Raw genomic sequence first — 19361 nt, 5'->3', positions numbered from 1 at the left:
CGCAGGAGACCAGAGTGTATTGTAACAGCATTCCCAACCCCAAGCATTCAAAGATCAGTCAGGCACCAAGAAATCATGGAATTGGCTTAATGACGAGATTTTAAAAATAATATATGTTGGATTCTCTCTCTTTGGCTTCTGGTTTCTGAGCCTTTAGGGTGCATTTGGGTCATGTTTTCAAACTTTTCTTTGGAACAATAAGGGCCAGATTTTTTATTTATTTTTTTAAATGAAAGCTGAGATTCTCACATCCTCACTTGCCTCCAGGAGTTGTGGCTTTAAGTAAAACATCAGAACTTGTGATGAGATCATGAGCATTTGCAACACACTGACAAATATTATAAAGATCCATCTGTGGCAATAATAAAAATATTAGGCCTGACTCTCCATTGCCTTGGATCCTGTGTAGTCATTTCCACTTCTGTTATAAGTTGGTGTAAAATGCTATCAAATCCGAATCCTCCACTCGTAATGCTGGTAGTATTAGCACTTTAAAACCCACTTTACACTCACTGGCAACACAACGTGAAAGGCAGTGGAGAACCAAGTCCAATATGTAATGTTTATTTTTAACTATACCCTACTTAGACTATCAAAGAGCTACCAGAAATTTATCCTCTTTAAAAATTTCAGTGGGCAAACCAGACAGAGCCCTGCCCTCTCCACACTCAAACCTGGAACACTGGAGAAACGAGAAAGACTATTTTGCTACCCTAAATCTGGTGAGGCTGTAGCAGACACATATCATTTCTGTAACCTATTTGAAATAGAGAATTGGAGGGGGAGTAATTTAAAAGAGCAGCTGCTTTGAGTTAGGGAAACTCAGCTGGAAGGTAAAGGTGCCTGTCAAACTGTAATTAAAGTGACGAGAAGCCTTCTACCACAAACTGCAGCTTTTAAACACCAGCCAATCCACTTTCAAGATTTGAGAGAGAGACAGACAGACATAGTGACGACAGGCATAAGCACCACTCAGAATGTGTCTCCCAGCTATTCTCTCAATTCATATTTTGGAAAGTCTGTGAACAGAAGGATTATTGTGATCACAGTGGTGTGAGTGGGAAGGATTTATTCTATACAACCTGACCAACTGCAACAATGATGATACAGCAGCCCTTGAGGGCAGTAAGCTAGCTATGCTGGGCTCATTTCTCTTAAGTTTTGCAAGGAAATCGTTGTGCCTGAACATTAGGTGTATCGTGCTGCTATCTGTCTCTCCCTGAGAAAACAATGCAAAGGTTGCAATAATCAGGCAAGTCAATTTGAAGATGGTCATCCAGGTTTCTGCATAGTTGTCTGTGTGTTCTACAGCAAACACATGATTATTGAAAAGTAATTTGATATTGTGATTTTTAAAGGTTATTAGTACACACAGTGTTTAGTGACATTCTGACATAAGTGGAGAGAAGTGATTTATGAGGATGAAATAAAGGAAATAAGTAAATATTGCTTGATGAAATGAAAAGTAGGGGGTTTGGGAAGGATGCAATAATCATCTACCAGTAAGATGAACACCAAGGGGGAAATAAAACACAATAATAATAAATACTTTGCTCATATATAGCATTTTTCAGCAGATCTCATAGCACTCTAAAAAGTAGAATGGTTTAGGATAGTTCAAGAAGGTGTAACTCAGAACACAGCAATAAAATATATGGTCTCAAAGCTTTGGATATTGAAATTAGGACATTATTGTGTATGCAAAAGCTATTTTTGGTCATTTTTAGTGGTTTCAAAAATCTGTTATAATTGGTCTCTCACCCAGGATCTGTGCAGCTAGATTAATGATAATTAAGAAACCCTTCTTCACAGGAAAGGAATATGGAAAACAGTACCAATGACTCTTCATACCATGGATCCTGGTTGCAAGCCAGATTTCCACCTGAAGCTATGAGAAGGAAGAAAAACCAGTATTTAAAGTATCTAGAATAGCCTCTGTTCAAAGGTGGCATATAAAGGCACATGATGGTATGATGTTCTGTAAATGTTTTATTGGCTCTCATTTTGGTGACCTATATTACCCATGAGTGGCAAAGCCTGGATTTGTTACGTGGCAAGCCTAAACGCATGGAAAATAAAATCTTTATTGTGTATTATATATTTACACGTAATGTTTGTGCATATGAAGAACAATGAAGACTTCATTAAGATATCTCAACGAGGCTGCGGCCTACCTTAATTAACCTCTTAAAAGTACCCTCCAAATTTTGTTCCATGACACTTCCTAGGTAATGTTTTACTTAAAGATATAGGCCTCCTCTATTAGGAAATTACCATTGCTGATTCCTTGGGGAGTTACTTGAAACAGCTTTCAATATATCAAAAGTAATTTAAGCTGATACTTTCATTTGTCTGTACTTGCCCAGCTGTTTTTTCATGTTTGCCTGTAACTAGAAGGGAATGCAATCAAGAATTTCAAGGAGACCTAACAGTCCAATGCTCCCTACTCCATACACTGCTATAATAATCATGTCAAATGTATCTGGCAGTTTGGAAAAATGATATTTAAAATATTTTAGTGTCTGTTTCTAAAGACAATTATATTGGACTGTAAGGGGGCATTATTTTAATAACTGGAGCTAATTTGTTTTGGGTGGATGCACGAGAGGGAGCTAGAACAAAAAAGACTCCAAATAGGATTTTCATGTTTGACTGTTCTGTGTCATGTGTTCAGGACAGACTGCAAACCTCTTACAGTGATGAATAGATATGCACACAAGCAGTAGTCCACTAGTGCCAATGGGACCGTTCACAGTGCCTAAAGTTAAACACATGCCTGAGTCTTTGCAGGATCCGGGTCTATAAGTATAGAATATAATGCGTTGTAAAGAACCCAAGGGAGTTTAAATGCATTACGTACCTGTGCCTCACACAAAGAATTAATATCTACAGAATTAGAATATTTTATGCAGGTCTTTTTTAATACTGTGATTCTGCTAGATATAAGCCAGCCTCAGGTCTGGTTTTTATAATGACAATATTTGTACAAGACGTTTGAGCCCCTGTGGTAGTGTGTAATCGATATGATTGTGGATGACAGTTGCCTGAGGGGCAGCCTGATGCACAAGGAAGCCAAGAATCTCACTCAATATGCTTCGAAAGGGGAGGATCCCAGAAAATGCGGCTGCAAAGGGGAAAGGGTTTGCTGTTAGTTCACTTATGCCTCAAAATATATTAAATATTTGTTTGGGGCTCTCTCACCCCTTTCAGTTTGATCCCCAATCCATCTGGGGGAAGTACAACCTCTCCTCTCACAAAAAATGTCATCTTGGCATGGGTTGCTCATAAAAACCTCCTGATAAATCACAGCTTTAGTGTGATTTAAATCTTGGAAGCACATTTCATTTCTCATTTAAATCATTCCAACCAGAACATGCACAGCACATGCTGCATAGCAGGAGACAACCTTCAGAAGAAATTCACAAGGGTTCAATGTACTATGTTGAAACCTATTTAAAAAAACAAACAATTTTCCTTACTCTTTCCCTGAGTTACACATACACCCGTGTTAATGGGTGTGCATGTAGCTATGCCAAGGTTTGCAAAAAATGATTAGTCATGGTGGATGCATCAGTGTTTAAGTGCTCAATTTGGGGGCCTGATTTTCAAAAAGTGCTGAGCACCTGCCCTCTGTCAGTATGTCTACACAGCAAAAAAAAGACCACATCAGCAAGTCTCAGACCCCAGGTTAACCGACTCAGGGTCATAGGGCTTGTGCTGTGGGGCTAAACACAACAGTGTAGATGTTCACGCTTGGGTTGGAGCCCGGTCTCTGAAACCAGAGGGGTGTGGGGGTGTGTGTGTGGTGTGTCTTGGAACCCATGCTCCAGCATGAGCCCGAATATCTACATTCAGAGCCCTGAGAGCTCAAGTCAGTTCACCTGGGCTTCGAGACTCACTGCCCCAGGGTGGTGTGAAGGTTTTCTTTGTTCCCCCTATATGTGTAGATATATCCAAGAAGTCAGACACCAAGATGTCTCAAGTTAGGAATCCAAAATCTGAGACACTCAAAAATCACTATTTTGGGGAAGTGCACACAAATTTCCTGCATTAACTGATTTGTCTGTGTTTATGTAACACAGTCATATGTACGTATGTATACATAAACCCACATACATAAATTAATGCATGAAAGAGGAGCCTACAACAGATGGCCAAGAAGTAAAAAAAATCAAAAAGTAGCAAACTATGTTCACACAAGCCAGTTAAAAAGTTATCACTCATTTTTTCATGCAGCAGTAAGCAAGTTAAAGAAAAGCATTGCTGAAGAGGAAATACAAGTGATCCAAGATTCCTTTGCCCACACTTTCCTAGGCAGGATACATGGAGAACATTATGTTAAGGCCTTGTCAGTTAGATACAACATTAAAATGACATCCCATCTGCTCTGCAAATGTCAAAGAGCCTGTGGCACCTGTTGGGGGTGGGGGGGGAGGGAAAGAGCAAGAGTTTTGCCACAGGTTTGAATATTCCTACAAAACAAAGCATCACTTGTATCAGTACTTCCCACAGAAGAAGCCCTTTGGAAAGTTTTGGAATATTTCTACAATGGTGCTATGTCAAGGAGAAAAAAAAATACTTTAAATATCCTCTCCAGTGACTGCTGCCATATTAAAGATCTGAGTCTACACCCCAAAAATCAGTGAGTTTTGCCATTGACTTCAAGAATGCTGGATCTGGCCCCAAATAAGAAACTTCCCAGCATCAGATAAAATTTCTGTTAAATACAAATCTGTAAAGAGCACTGAAACTGGCCAGTCAAACTTCAGGTACTTCACTTCACTGCTTAGCACTCTGTGGGCTGAAACCAGCTTCCAAAAAAAATTAAATAAATAAATAAATAAATAAATAAATAAATAAATAAAATGCAGTGGGAAATCTCCCACTGACTTAATCTAGAAAAGGATCAGGCTCAAAGATCAACACCAGTGGTATTAGAAAGGGACCAAGTTTAACTTCTGACTTCAAGAAGCAGTAGAAGCAACAGAACTATATATCAGAGTCTCCCGGTTTCATTAACAAAGACAGTATTCACTTTAAAGAGACAATTCCACTCTCCAGGAAACTTCACAGAATATTTTGTTTAATATGTCATCTGTATCTAACTGGTCTTATGTGCACCAAAATGGAAAATAATGGTTGGTCTGGATATAAAACAATCCTCCCAGCTTTCGAAAAACAAAATTAAAATTGGTTTCCCCATACCCCACACAATGACCATCTTTTAATTTTTCATAAAATTGACTTGCCTTAAAAAGAAAATCACTACCCTGTCATTGTTGACAATTACTCTTCCTATACAATTATGGGTAAATGCAAGTTCTCTCCCTACGGTGCAATTTGCTCCTCCTGCCTGACTTATCAGTCATGTCAATGATCATTCAATATTTAAGACATTTTAATCCTTTCAGTTACACCGAATTGTCATTTCACAAATACTGAATGAATTGTGACTTCAGTGAACGACACAAGTCAGAGCAACATGTTGAGTGAAAAGGGGAATTTCTGTTTACTCACAATTTTCTTGGAAATCTAGAAATGATGGGAAAGGAAATGCAGGGAAAAGTATGGAGCAATTAATGGGGTTTTGATGAAATCTCTCTCGATAAAAGTTTGCCCAAATATCTTGTTTTGGGTGGTGTTCCATCTTCTGAACATTTTCTTTGTCACCTGATCAAATATAGCCACCATTTATTATTTATATCAGCAGCACCAAGAGGCCACATTCAAGATCAGGTCCCCATTGTGCTAGACACTGTACAAACACACTGTAAGAGCTTTCACTCTAAACAGACAAGAGACAAAACTGGGAAGGGAAGCTGAGCCACAGAGGCGAAGTGACTTGCCTAAGGTAACAAATAAGCCAGTGACAGAACCAGGGTAGAACACAGGGCTCCTGAGTCATATTTAGGGTTGCCAGGTGTCCAGTTTGCAACCAGAATGCCCAGTTGAGAAGAAACCCTGGTCAGCACTGCCGACTGGGCTGTTAAGAGTCCGGTCAACATCGCAGCAGGGGCCTGGGGCTAAGGCAGGCTTCCCAGAAGCAGCTGCCAGGTCCCTGCGGCCCCTAGCACATAGGTTCCATGCGCTGCCCCTGCCCAAGTGCCGACTCTGCAGGTCCCAGCCCCGGCGGCTGTGGACGCAAGGTTAGCGCATGGAACTGCCTGGCCACACCTCTGCCCAGGGGCCGCAGGGAGCTGGCGGCCGCTTCCTGGGAGCTGTGGTAAGCACCGCTGGGACCCCGCATCCCATCCTGCTCCCTCAGCCCAGAGTCCCCTCCCACACCAAAACTCCCTCCCTCAGCTTGCACACACACCCAGGCCCCTGCCCCAGCCCTAGCCCTGAGTCCCTGCCTGTAACCCAAAGCTCTCATCCCTGGCCCCACCCAGATCCCACAGCCCCAGAAGGAGTCCCCACCCCATACCCCAGCCCAGAGCCCACTCCTGCACCCCAAACTCCCTCCCAGAGCCTGCACTCTACACCACCACCCCCTACACCCCAATCCCCTGCCCCAGCCCTGAGTCTCTTCTTGCACTCCAAACCCCTCATCCTTGGCCCCACCCCAGAGCCCCAGCTGGAACCACCAACTCCCTGCCCAGAACACGCTCCTGCACCCCAAACACCCCACCCAAGTGCCCGCCCCATCAGCGGGAGCCCTCACTACCCTCCCACACCCAACCCCCCTGCCCCAACCCAGAGCCCCCTCCTGCATCCCAACTCCCTCATCCCTGGCCCCACCCCAGAACCTGCACCCCCAGGCAGAGGCCTCACCCCATTCCTGCACCCTAACCCCCTGCCCCAGCCAGGTGAAAGTGAGGGTGGGGGGAGAGTGAGCGACAGAGGGAGGGGACGGATAGAGCAAGCAGGGCCTCAGAGAAGGGGTGGGGCAGGGGTGTTCGATTTTGTGTGATTAGAAAGTTAGCATATTCCAGTGTTCTATCCCGTGGACCATGTTTCACCATGCCACAAAAATAATGCACCAATGAATGCCATGTGTTATTTGGTCCACATTTCTAGTAATCCTATACCACTATTTTCTAGCTTTTTTTTTTTTTTTGCTGAAACAGCAACATTTGATAAATAAGTCTTTTCAAAACATTGCAGTAACCACCAGAACAACGTGCAGCTGAGAGTTGGCACCCACTCTTGTGACTGGGGGAGGAGGGATCTATTTACAGAGGCAAAAGCTATTTGGTAAGGTTGGAGTGTGTGCTGGGAAATGAGACTTCAACAACAAAGTTCAAACAATATGAATAATTTTACAAAAAGTCGAACTAGAAAACTAGCTACATCGGAGGCTAAGTACGGTCTCTTCTATACAAAACTTAAAACTATGAAATGAATGATGAAACTAAATACTGTATTTTAAGACAGTAATATACTTCATTGATCACTTTTAGGTGACAAATACTGTAGTAAGCAACCTTATTTAGAAAAATATCAATGCAATATCTTAATATTTGTAGAATAATCTGATATGACCATGTCGTTGCCGATGGAAGCCAACAGCAGGCACAATTCTACGAAAGAACAACCAAGGAATCTCACCTTCCCGAGGAGCTAAACTAGACTTGTCAGATTTATAGGGTTGAGATTTCATGCCAGGTTATCGTCTCTTTTCTGATTCTATCCTAACTCTTCTGCACTTCCTATTGACAGGCATATACCAGGATCGAGGGTGCAGTGGATGCAGGATTTTCAGAAGCACTCAGTATTGACTTACCCGCTCTGTTTAAGGTAACGGAGGGAGCAGAGTTAGGACAATGCTGAGTACTTTTGAAAATTCTACCCCTAGCTTTCACTTTCTAACATAGTACCATTCCATTGACTGAACACGATGAACTAGGCCCAAGAGCATCTTCCTACTGGTTTCAGACACCTGTTGGGTTATGGTGACAAACCAGTGCTCCAACAAGCAAAAGATATCAAGAACTTATCCCTTGGCTGCCTAGGCCACCGATGCGTGGGTCTGACCTTTCTCCTATTGAAGTCAGACATTAAGTTCAGCGGCAGCAGAATCAAATCCCTGACGTCTGTGAGAATTGCTTGTGTGCAACAGTAGGATAATAGAACTCCCAGATGTTACTTTTACAAGTGTATGGCAAAGTTAATTAGCCTGGTGCATCTCAACAGTCAGTACTGAGATCTACTGATGAAAATACCTAGCTTTTACATAGTGCTTATTATAGTAGCAGTCATAATGTGTTAAACATCCAAAGTTTTACAGTGATTTAGAATCTTCTGCTTCCTTGATTCTAAGGAACTTAGTCTGGATGAACGGAACAAATATTCTCCAAGGAATGAGAAAGAAGCAATAGACTGAAGAAAAGTTGCAAGACTAGTTTCAGTAAAATGAGACTTTCTAGGAGCCTCTGGACCCAGGACCTTACATTTCCAGGATTTTCTCCAGGCTGAGTAAAAACCTACTCCTTAGCTAAGCCTTATTTTTCTAATAGTTTTGTTTATGTAAGTTACAGTCTTGCAGTTCTGTCCTTTATCCTGGGGCATCTCTGATATTCAGGAGGAAATGACACTTAACTTTAACAGGGCAGTTCCTTGACAAGTCAAGGGATCAAAATCGTCTAAATGACTCTCCTCTCACTCAGCAGACTGTACTACTGAGACCCATTGAGCTTCATTTGCAGTTACTTCCCACCCTCCCCACCTAAACTCGGGTCAGCTCTTTCATGGGCCAGATGTTCTGCCTTTGTGGCAGGGCCTACACACTAATCCACTATTACCCTAGATTTCTGACACTCACTTGCTCACCAGTCACACTGGGATCCGATAGACTTTAATGGAGATCCCGTCAGTTTATTGATTCCTGTGTAACTATTTCTGAATGCTGAAGGAGAAAAACCAGCACTGGCTGTTTCACTTTAACAAGAAACAATACAAACATCCATTTATAATGTATGGCAGTATAATGGGATTTAAATTAAATGGAAAATTACCACCTCACGCTCCTTATAAAACACACACTTTAATCTCTAATACTAATATTCGTCATGTGTAATCAGCAAGATTGGCTTTGAACTTTTACATGACAAATCTTCCAGAATGTGCATTTGTTTTGAAATGTACAATGGGTACAGAGAGGCCAAAATGTCAGGCAGCAATTTATTTTTAAAAGCGGAGATTAAAGAAGTCTTGTGAATCAATTAGGTGGAGCTGATTTTGCAACACCTTTTGAAAATCCACACCAGCTTTGCTTGCCAAAGTCACCAAAAAAACCCCTTTCTTGACTTCTCAACATGCTGCACTTTGGCTGGCTGGCCTGCCCGTCCCCAGGTACTTTTTCTAAATTGGTCAAAGGAAGAGAAAGGTCACAAAAAAGACATGCGCGCTTTGTACATGCTCTTTTCCCCTGCCCCTAAAGGATCAGGAAGTCCCCCCACCCCCCCCCCATCTCCTGTCTCTACAAAGAGAAGCATGTGTGGAATACTGAGGAAATCCAGTTCCTACTTCAGCCACCTGTATCCACTGGGCACACTGTCAACATTTAGAAGCCTTGTGGAACAGTGATAAAACAAGCAGAGGAGGCCAAAAGCCATGTAGTGTCTGACTCATTATCATATTATGTTTCAAGACAGAGAACGATGAATAGCGAGACCTCTTTTGCTCAAAGGAATACTCCTTTCTATGATGGGCTCTTTTGCCAAGATTCAGAGGGGACATGAATGCCTGTCTCTCCACAGCAATTTTCTCCACTATCGTTCATTCAAAGGGATGAACTGGTATCTTACTTTTATTGCCATTTCTCCATTTCACCCCAGAGCTAAATCTGCACCCCATCAGAAGAGTCCTGGAGTAGCCTCCTTTCTCTGTGATTTCCTTCCATTGCACTGCCAAAGTCACTACCTTTCCATTAAATGGGGACTCCTGTTTTGGTCCATCAGTGCCATTCCTTAGTCAAAGAGGTATTTGCTGAGTATTGATAAACTCCTCCACCCAAGGGCTGCACATGGTGCCCCAAAAGAAGGACATGGTCCCTGAAGCCCTAGGGACTGAGAGTAAAAATCTCAACTTGTGCCCCCACCCGCCCCACCCCGGCATAGTAGCTACCACCATCGAATGTTAGCCCTGTAACTCCAAAGGAATCAGTGTTGCCAACTTTTCAGATTTTATTAGGACTCTGACAATAACTGTCGCTCTTCTTAAAGCCCTAGCTCCTGGAGTCATGTGAATATACAAGGACCTCCGTTTTCATTTTAAAAAAGTTTCTAGCCCTTACAATTGTTGAGAAAAAGCTTGAAAATGTGACCCAAGCATACCCTAAAGACTCATTGATTTTTGAGCATTTGTGGTTGGCAATGCTATCCATTTATAGTAGAAAATCTGAATAATAAAAGTGAAGGAATAGTATAAAGAACCTTTCACACTTTGTTTTATAAAGAAGCAGAAGAGTACAAACCCAGCTTCTCTTAACCATTACTGTTCTCCTTTAATGTAGACAGTTGTGACTGAGAGCTTGTACACATTAGCACTTACTTAGATATAACTTAAGTCGCTCAGGGGTGTGGAAAAGCCACCCCCGAGTGAGATATGTTACTCTGAGCGAAGCGCTGGTGTGGACCGCTGCTCGGGGAGGTGGAGTAATTATGCCAACAGGAGAGCTCTCTCCCATTGGCACAAAGCCTCTGCCCAGCAGTGCTACAGCAATGCAGCTGCACCACTGTAGCAATTCTAGCCCTGAGGTACATAGCTCTTCCTTCACGTGACAGCTGGCTCTCTTAGTGGAATGTACAGGAGATACATTTCCATTACATTAAAAACAAAAGAAGAGCCACGACATGGTATTTAAGTGGTTTTTAAGACTTATTATCTCTACTGAAAAGTCTTCTATGACAGCATCATGGGCCACTTTTTACCTTGAATAATTTTTGCTTGTTTGTTTCTTTAGGTTTTATTTGGCATTCAATCTTGGACAGAGTCCAAGTGAACTTACAGAGTAAGCTGCAGTGGGGTGATGTTCCCTGGATTTAAGAATCTACTGTCATGTTTAACTAAAGTCATGAGTCAGATTCAGGTCCTGAGTCCCACTAGTGTGGAGGTGGGCAAACTACGGTCCGCAGGCCACATCCGGCCCACGGGACCCTCCTGCCCAGCCCCTGAGCTCCTGGCCCGGGAGGCTCGCCCCCGGCCCCTCCTCCACTCTTCCCCCTCCCCCACAGTCTCAGCTCACTGCCCCGCCAGTGCAATGTTTGGGCAGCTCAGCTGCAGAGCCCAGCCTGATGTGGTGCTCTGTCCTGTGTGGCGTGGCTGTGGTGCCACCAGCCACCCGTGCTCCAGGCAGCACGGTAAGGGGGCAGGGACCGGTGGGGGGGGGGGGTTGGATAGAGGGCAGGGAAGTTCGAGGGGGTGGTCAGGGGCCAGGAGTGTGGATGGGGTCGGGATAGTCAGAGGGCAGGGAACACGGGGGTTGAATGGGGGTAGGGGGTCCCGGGGGGACAGTCAGGAATGAGAGGGGGGGTTGGATGAGGCAGGGGTCCTGTGGAGGCAGTCAGGAATGAAAGGAGGGGTTGGATGAGGCAGGGGTCCTGTGGAGGCAGTCAGGAATGAAAGGAGGGGTTGGATATGGTGGTGGGGGGCAGGCAGGGGACAGGGAACAGGGAGTGGTGGATGGGGCAGGAGTCCTGGGGGGGCCATCAGGGAACAGGGGGGTTGGATGGGGTAGGGAGTCCTGGGGGGGCCATCAGGGGATGAGAAGCGTGGGAGGGGGTTGGATAGGGGTTGGGGGCCAGGCCATGCCTGGCTGTTTGGGGAGGCACAGCCTCCCCTAACCAGCCCTCCATACAATTTTGGGAACCCGATGTGGCCCTCAGGCCAAAAAGTTTGCCCGCCCCTGCACTAGCGGATACCTGGCACAGGACCCCGACAGCACAAAGTACACCCCTGCCTGATGGAGTCCAAATAGTGCAAAGCACTCAACATTCTTTCTGCTGGGGGGGCCTGGAAACAGCTAGCACTGCCTCAAAAGGTAGGTGGCATTGGGTTGCAAATACTTGCAGGGGCCTGTTTAACTGCCTAAAACAACTGGCTGTACTGGAATTTTTATAATAAACTTCCTTTTACAAAACCTAGACCTGGAGGCAAATTTGACCCAGTAGCATCCTGCTAACTCACCCACTGTTTTTCAAACCAGACAAATAACTAAACAGTGTGTGCATTAAAGTTATCGCTCATATCTACAGAGGTAGCGATGGAGACAGAACGTAGTGACAGTTGCCTAAAATAAAAATCAAATGGGGAAACATTTCTCCTCATAGCTGGATCCAATGCATGAGCCTGGTGCATGTGTGTTTGCACACATGTACATGTGAGATTAACCAAATATATAAAATATTACACTTCTTCTGTACCTTTTTCAATTTCCTTCTCCTAAAGAGACTTTGTTTGACACATCCCTTCATGTCCATGTCTCACTCTCCTCTGGGATATTAAAGCTCAGTGTGCTACTAACATCCATGCATCACTGGAAACAGGTCTTGTATGCCCCAAGCAATTCTTCCCCTTACATCTTGACTGAGTTCTCTGAACTGAGCTACACATCCCCACATCCACCCTCATCCATTTGGCAGATCATAGGCTCAGACCCAAAGGCTTTGTGATTTTCTGTTATAAAATAATCTTACTAAGATTTTATTTCTTGTGCCATCCCCACACAGAATTAATATTTTCAATCACTGCATTGAATCTTCTCCAGTTTATTTCTTCTGTAGTGGATATGCTGAAAAACAACTTTTGAAATTAGATCTAGTCAAGCAATCGTATATAGAGATAGAGAAACACACACACACACCCCCTCCCTTATACCTATTATGCTGTGTTTTTTAGCCAACAAACTGTTCAAGCTGTGGAATGTTGCCTTATATATTTATATAGGGCAACATTCCACATCTTAGACATTTTCTTTTGACTAAAAACACACACTGTGAAATAGACATTTAAACATAATTTGAAACTACAGCAAGTTAGAACTACTGGAACTTAAACGACACTAGGCAAGAGTGGAAGCCTCTAACGTATTTAAAGCAGAGCTGAAAAAAGCCACTAACCCTTTCCCCACATCCTGCTGTTTTCAAGTTTTTTTTGTGTGTGTGTGTGGGGGGGGGGGGAGGGTTGGTTTTGGCCTAGTATAAGTCATTATATTTATAAAACGTTTCCCCAAAAATAAAGTCATTTAAAACAAAATGATCTAACATTAAAACCTTATCTATAAGTATGGATATTTTTTGAAAAAAATTCCTTCTCATGCTTTTTTTTTTTTTTTTTTTTAAACAAACAAACAGGACAGTGTGTAGTAAACCATGCACAAGCATTTTCCCTGGAGATTATACCTATACATTTTAAAGTGAAATTACAGTTTAAAACAAACATGCTGTAATTATTTAACTATTAAATTCAGCTGCAATTAAACCTATGCAAGTCATGAAATGCATCAATGCAATCCAAATTTGGTTATTTTAATGTACTGAAATACAGAAAAATAAAATAAAATAAAAAAAATACAGATGGAATGAGCTGACTTACCATGTGACAACAATGCAACAGCTCTCTCAGCCAGGACAGTATAAATAAGCCAGTTCTTCTTTACAGTCCCTAGGCTATCCTCCAAAGCACAGGTACCACTCCGTTCTGCATCAACTTCAAGGGCCAGCAGTTCTTAGTAAAATGAACCCCACTTCACATTCCAAATGAAGAGCGTCAGCTCCTAGTCAAGCACTGTCTCACTCCAAAGAAAGCTCTGTACCCAAGAAATACTGGGATAGTCACTTCATACAATACAAAAAGGTTGACACTGTATAAATAATATATAAAGGAATACAAAAACTATTCAAAGGTTTTGCTGGCCTCCCCAGCATTAAGTTCAAACAAAGACAGAGCCTTCCAGCTGCAGTTGCCCAGCTTCTGGTCTTTCCTCTGACAAACATCTCTTTCCCTTTGTGCTAGACATGTGTCATTTCCACTGCAGCTTGCTAACTACCAAATTAACACCAAAAACCTCACACTGAAGGGCAGCACCCCGAATGCAATGGTTAACTGACTTCCTAACAGTGCCCATCCCCCATCCCGGTACCTAACCTTCCTTCCCTTGCCACCCCCAAATTAAATCTCACAGTTGGATAGCCCAGCCCAGCCTCTTCCCCTTTTCCCTCCAGCCTGGACAAACCCAAGTCCTGCTGATCATAAACACAGCCGATAAGGCAGAATTTTAGAGCTAAATTCTTGTCCTTTTAAAGTCTTATCTGGAGCCTAATCCTACAGAAATTTAGTAATTTTACAAACATGAGCACTTCCACTGACTTCCCTGTGAAGTTATGTATGTGTACTGTGTAAATGTTTGACGGATTGGGGCCTAAGGATACATACCTACATAGAGTCTTAAGAAAAATCTTTCAAATCATTTCCGTTTGGAAGCAGTTTAAAAAAATAAAATAGTCTATCAAAGAAAACCACCATACAACTCAGTATATAAAATGACTCTGTGATGGAAAAAGATGCATGCCCAGTCTGTATGTTGTTTTGAGTCAGTCATTCATGTATTTCTGAAACTTCCACTTTTGGGGCTACAATTTTCTAGGTTTTTTTGTTTTGTTTTGAAGTTTGAGCAAAAATGGGTCACTTATAATTTAATACAAGAAGAGAAGGAAAGAAATATAATTTTCCAGGAGTGCAAGCTCTAGCAAGGATTTCGTGATTTCTGCAATATTGCAACATTTTTCCAGGGGAACCAGGGACAGGCCCTAGCAGAGTAAGTATTAAAAAGCCAGTACTGGCAGTGGTTGCATCAGCTCCAAACCACCACTGGCACTATTATATCAGATGAATAAAGGATATGGGAAATGGGAAGAGTAGGAGTGTGTCCGTTTCCTCAGGCTGCAGGGCAGTGGCTCTCAAATACCGTCTACTCCAGGGGTTCTCGGCCTTTTTCTTTCTGAGCCCTTTCTCCCCCACTCCTCAACGTTCTATAAAAACTCCATGGCCCAGCTATGCCACAACTGGTTTCCTGCATATAAAAGCCAGAGAAGTGGGAATGTCACTCCATGCTAATAAAAAAAAAAAAAAAAAAAAAAAAGAAGAACACAGTACAAAATTTAAACTGCATAATTTTGCAGGCTGTGCATATATGCACACAGTTTTTGACTCCACAGGCTGGCAATACTGATTTCCCTAATTTAAAAAAAAAATAAATAAATCTTGCAGGCTTTGTTGAACAGCTGTATGGCCATAAAGGCTTGAGGTCAATAGTTGAAATTTTGAATAGAGATGGCACTCATTTAGAAATGTCTTTTAATGTTCTAGTGAAAATTGGTTTGGATTCCACCAAGCTACGGACCCTTTGAAAATCACATGCTCTGTATGCATAGTATATTTTCCATGGAGTTTTTCCCGCTAAGCTTGCTTTACATACAGTATTGAAATACATAAAGTGGAATCTATTGCATGTAACTTCCCCTAAAAAGGCTCAAATGAAATGATGAAACAAGATGTCATGAAGTAGTCCAACAAATTGTCTCCAGTTGAAATATAGGCAATTCAATAAAATATTAAAATTACAATTGTAAAGGTTTGCAACATAAAGCATTTAATTTGCTAATTACACTCTTCTTCAGAGGCGGGGTGGGGGGAGGACAACTAATTAGATTGGAAAAAACAACATAGTATGTTTTAATAACAAAGGCTTCATTGTTTGTCCCTCTTGTCCTAATGTCTCAGATCAGATAAGGCAAACACAGTGAGGTCATGAGGATTCTAACAGCCCCTCTAAGGAGCGCTACCATTCTACCCACAAACCTGACCACAGCACAGCCATACGCAGGGCCGGCTCCAGGCACCAGCGTTCCAAGCAGGTGCTTGGGGTGGCACCATGAAAGGGGCAGCAGTCCGTGTACCCCAGGGTGGCACTCGTCTTTCCGTGGCAGCGGCAATCTCTTTCTTCAGGCTTCCGTGGCAGCAATTCGGCAGCAGCTTCTGTCTTCAGTCATCCTGCGTGGGGCAGCAAAAAACGGTAGAGCCGGCGGTGGCCACAGGCCCCAGACGGGGTCTCTCCCGAACTCAAACCTCATTCAGCCAGCCAGCTGACCTGGTTACCAGACTGGAAGCTGGCTTGCTATCATTTGGCAGGGATATAGCTCTTGTGAGTGCATATACACATATGCCCCGCAATGTAGGAAAGCCAAACTGGATTCTGGGAAACCTTTTATTCCTCCACACTGTAGCAAGGTCAAGGGCCATCTCTGCCCGAAGGCTAGTGCCTGCTGGAGTGAGCAGAAAGACACCATTTCCCAGAGTCCAGTTTGACTCTCTTATATTGCAGCATGTAAGAAGCTAGTAGGCCTCCAGTCCAATCAAGGAGAAAGGGTTCATAATAGGGAGGCCATTCATCCAGTTTAAAGCTGGATAGTGCTAGTTTTGTTGAGCACTGTCCCCATTCAGTATGGCCATAGCACCTGATGTGGGTTTGTTTGCTGAAAATGAGAGGAGGGGACTGGACATGCCGCCAATGGCGGGAGTGGGAACAGCGCCTCTGTGCAGGGCGACACAGGTGAGGAGTGGGCCCAAGCTGGTAGGGATGATGGGGATGTCCTGTATTCTGGGGATGAGCTAGTGGCCACCTTAGTTCATCCCCATCAGAACACACCGGCCAATCCATACCAGTACAAGAGAATGACCCCTTTTTGCCAGTAGTGTTGTGGATTTTTTTTTATTTTTAATCTTTAGTTCTGTGGCAGAAAACCAACATAAAAATATCCCACCCACGTGTCACTTTCTGTTGGCTTGCTAGCTACAAGTATATTCCTCTGCAGGGCACTTTCCTGCCTAAATCATAAATAGAATTGATGGGTAAAAAAGTAAATATATATGCACACATTTACACACACACATTTGTACATACATTGACTCGAGCCCCATTAGCAGGCTAAGAAGAATCATCTGCCAGCCCAGGATAATCAAATAGCTGGTCTGGGCAAATGGCTGCTTACTGTAGGTGAGTTATACTTCTGACTTGCACTTCAGTGTCCTAATAGAACTGATGGCATGAGCACATCACATTTGAGGGATCAAGTCCACTAAAAAGATAAACTGAGTTAAATGGATCTAGTTACAAAATGGTTCCAATTTGTAATGCAGACAGGATCTTAATAGTATTCCAATATGCAAAGTAAAGCTCTGGGCTGTTTAATTTGTATCATCCCTTGTTCTGCTTCTTTCTGTTTCTTTTTAAATAAGGAACAATACTAAAAACTAGAGCTCAAAATCCAAGTCATGCTACCAGACAGAATAATGGCTCTATTCTATACAAAAATGCCTTTATTGTTGGTCTGTTTACTTCAGCTGGTTCACAGCCATGCTAGTGTCAGAGCTCTGGAATCAAAGCAGCAGCTCTGGGCGTGCTTCTGGGTGCCATGCACTGAGTCCCTTTCTCTGTGCTTCTTCTGCTTCTACGGCAGCAACAGTTAGTATCGGAACAACACTGCACTTGCATAGCGGACTAAAGCTAAAGATATCATCCGTGAGAAGATCAGAGACATCCAGGGTTCACAATAAGTACACTCACTATGGAGGTCAAGCCTCCCACTGGTACTTGGCAATTTATGGGCAAAATGCCCATTGAGTATTAATGGGAACTAGACATATACAATACAGTCCTGCTCATCAATGGGAGCATAAGCCTCTTGCACCAATAACGAGGGTCCAAAAGATTACAGTCTTTCTCCTAGCATTGGCTAAGACAATTACTCCAATTTCAAGACTGGTTCATTGTCTGCACACGTTCAGGAGACTGATGACCAACAGTATGGTTTAATTAGTCCTCACTAAAATAAAAGACCCAACAATAAAAAAAATATTAATTTACATATATTCAGATTGGCAGAGCACCCAGAATCTGCTTGGCATATTCTAGACACAAATGGAGACATAGTCCTACCTTGGAGAGATCACAAAAAACAGATAAAAGGGAGAGGCAGAGGATGCAACATACAAATCAGAGTGGTGCTAAGCAAAGATATTAATAGCTTGTTTGTTTTTTGTTGCTTCCTCATCCCCTATCAAGTGTATTGTTTTTACATTTCCTTCCAAGTTTCCAGAGTTGGTAAAATAAATCATTCTACACATTTTCCAGTGAAGGGTTTCACACTACAACTTTGGTATCTGCTATTAGGAATAATGGAGTCATCTCACAACTAATGCATAAAAAACTAAATGGAGAAAGCAGGTTTTAAATCTCAAGATACAATGCAGAATAACCAAGCCTGCCAGTTTATTTATAATTGACTTTTTTTTTTTTTTTATCTAGACACACAATAATTAAGAAATCAGATTTTAAACATACTGTAACAGGCCCTCGACTAAAATCCAAATTAATGTATTTTCACAGTTAATTCCTTTTCTCTTTTTGCCAAGAAAAAGTCTACTATCCCCCCACAAGGACAGACACATTAGTTGTACTACTGCCATGTTGGTGAAACAATGGGTCAATAGAGTTCAGATGCTCTGTGTAACACTGTGTGGATGTTCATTGCCAAAACAAAGGCACTGAATTTTTCCTATGGCAAATATGACTTGGATGAGCCACCTTCATGTGATGATGTTGTAATACAACGTTTTACAAAATTACCCTTCATATGAATTATTCTGAAATATCAATGACTAAGCTAGTGTGAAAATTTCTTAAACTCATCCAGCATTCTTAGACTACAGTCCCTGCCAGCTACATTTACCACAAATGCTGTCTGGTAAATAGCAGCTGCAAAGGAAGAATAGCGATGCCAGGGTACACTGAGGTATACACCCCTTCTCAGTAGCATAGTGTATCCTGGGCCAAGCAAGCTGAATATACGTTCATGCCTTGTTTTGAAGTTGTAATACAGAAAAGAACTTTGCTTCCCTACTTATTACACAAAATAAGAAAAGGAAACCATAGAACAAAGCAAAGCCCTCTTGCTATAAGAAATGTTACCTACTGGTCCTTTGCTATAAAGAATTGTAACTGGTGAAACCTACGAAAACTCAGGTTTACAATCCATACTGAAGAAAATTGTTAACAGTGTCAGCAACATCAATGTTCATCCTGCCATCCCAAAACTTTTTGTATACCATGGATCAATCCTGAAACTTACTCATGTGAGTAATTCTCACTCATGTGATTACTCAGGTCAGGATTGGGCCCCAATTTATACACCCACTCATTATTCCTGCTTTGCTGGGGTTGTCTGTGGTTTTAAAACCATGAAAGTTCCAGTGGCCTGGCTCTTACTGGTGGGCCAACTGTCACTTGAGTTTTGTTTTTTCCCAGTGTACCGTGCTAAAAGAAAGCTGGTTGTCTATTCTCTCTGCCTCAGCTGCTTCCTCCT

General features: G+C 42.6%; 1 protein-coding gene across 10 annotated transcripts in view; it reads right to left on the bottom strand.

Annotated features, from left to right (window-relative positions):
• SASH1 (SAM and SH3 domain containing 1) overlaps window positions 1–19361 on the bottom strand; it is an 838974-nt gene that overhangs the window by 178007 nt on the left and 641606 nt on the right. The window contains exons 2-3 of one of the 10 annotated variants that reach the window (XM_043543096.1): window positions 15799–15990; window positions 13534–13747 (exon numbers count right to left, since the gene is read on the bottom strand). The exons of 8 other annotated variants lie outside the window; for them this stretch is intronic. In XM_043543096.1, coding sequence (XP_043399031.1) covers window positions 13534–13536 — 3 coding nt within the window. In that variant the 5' untranslated portion in view covers window positions 13537–13747; window positions 15799–15990. Of the gene's footprint in view, window positions 1–13533; window positions 13748–15798; window positions 15991–19361 lie in introns of those variants that run through there. One more of the 10 variants, XM_043543102.1, reaches the window with a different exon arrangement.

The sequence above is a fragment of the Chelonia mydas genome, chromosome 3 (assembly GCF_015237465.2).
Source record: "Chelonia mydas isolate rCheMyd1 chromosome 3, rCheMyd1.pri.v2, whole genome shotgun sequence".
Taxonomy (NCBI): Eukaryota; Metazoa; Chordata; order Testudines; family Cheloniidae; genus Chelonia; species Chelonia mydas.
Note: the sequence above shows the minus strand (reverse complement) of the source record. Positions and strands in the feature narration are given on the sequence as shown.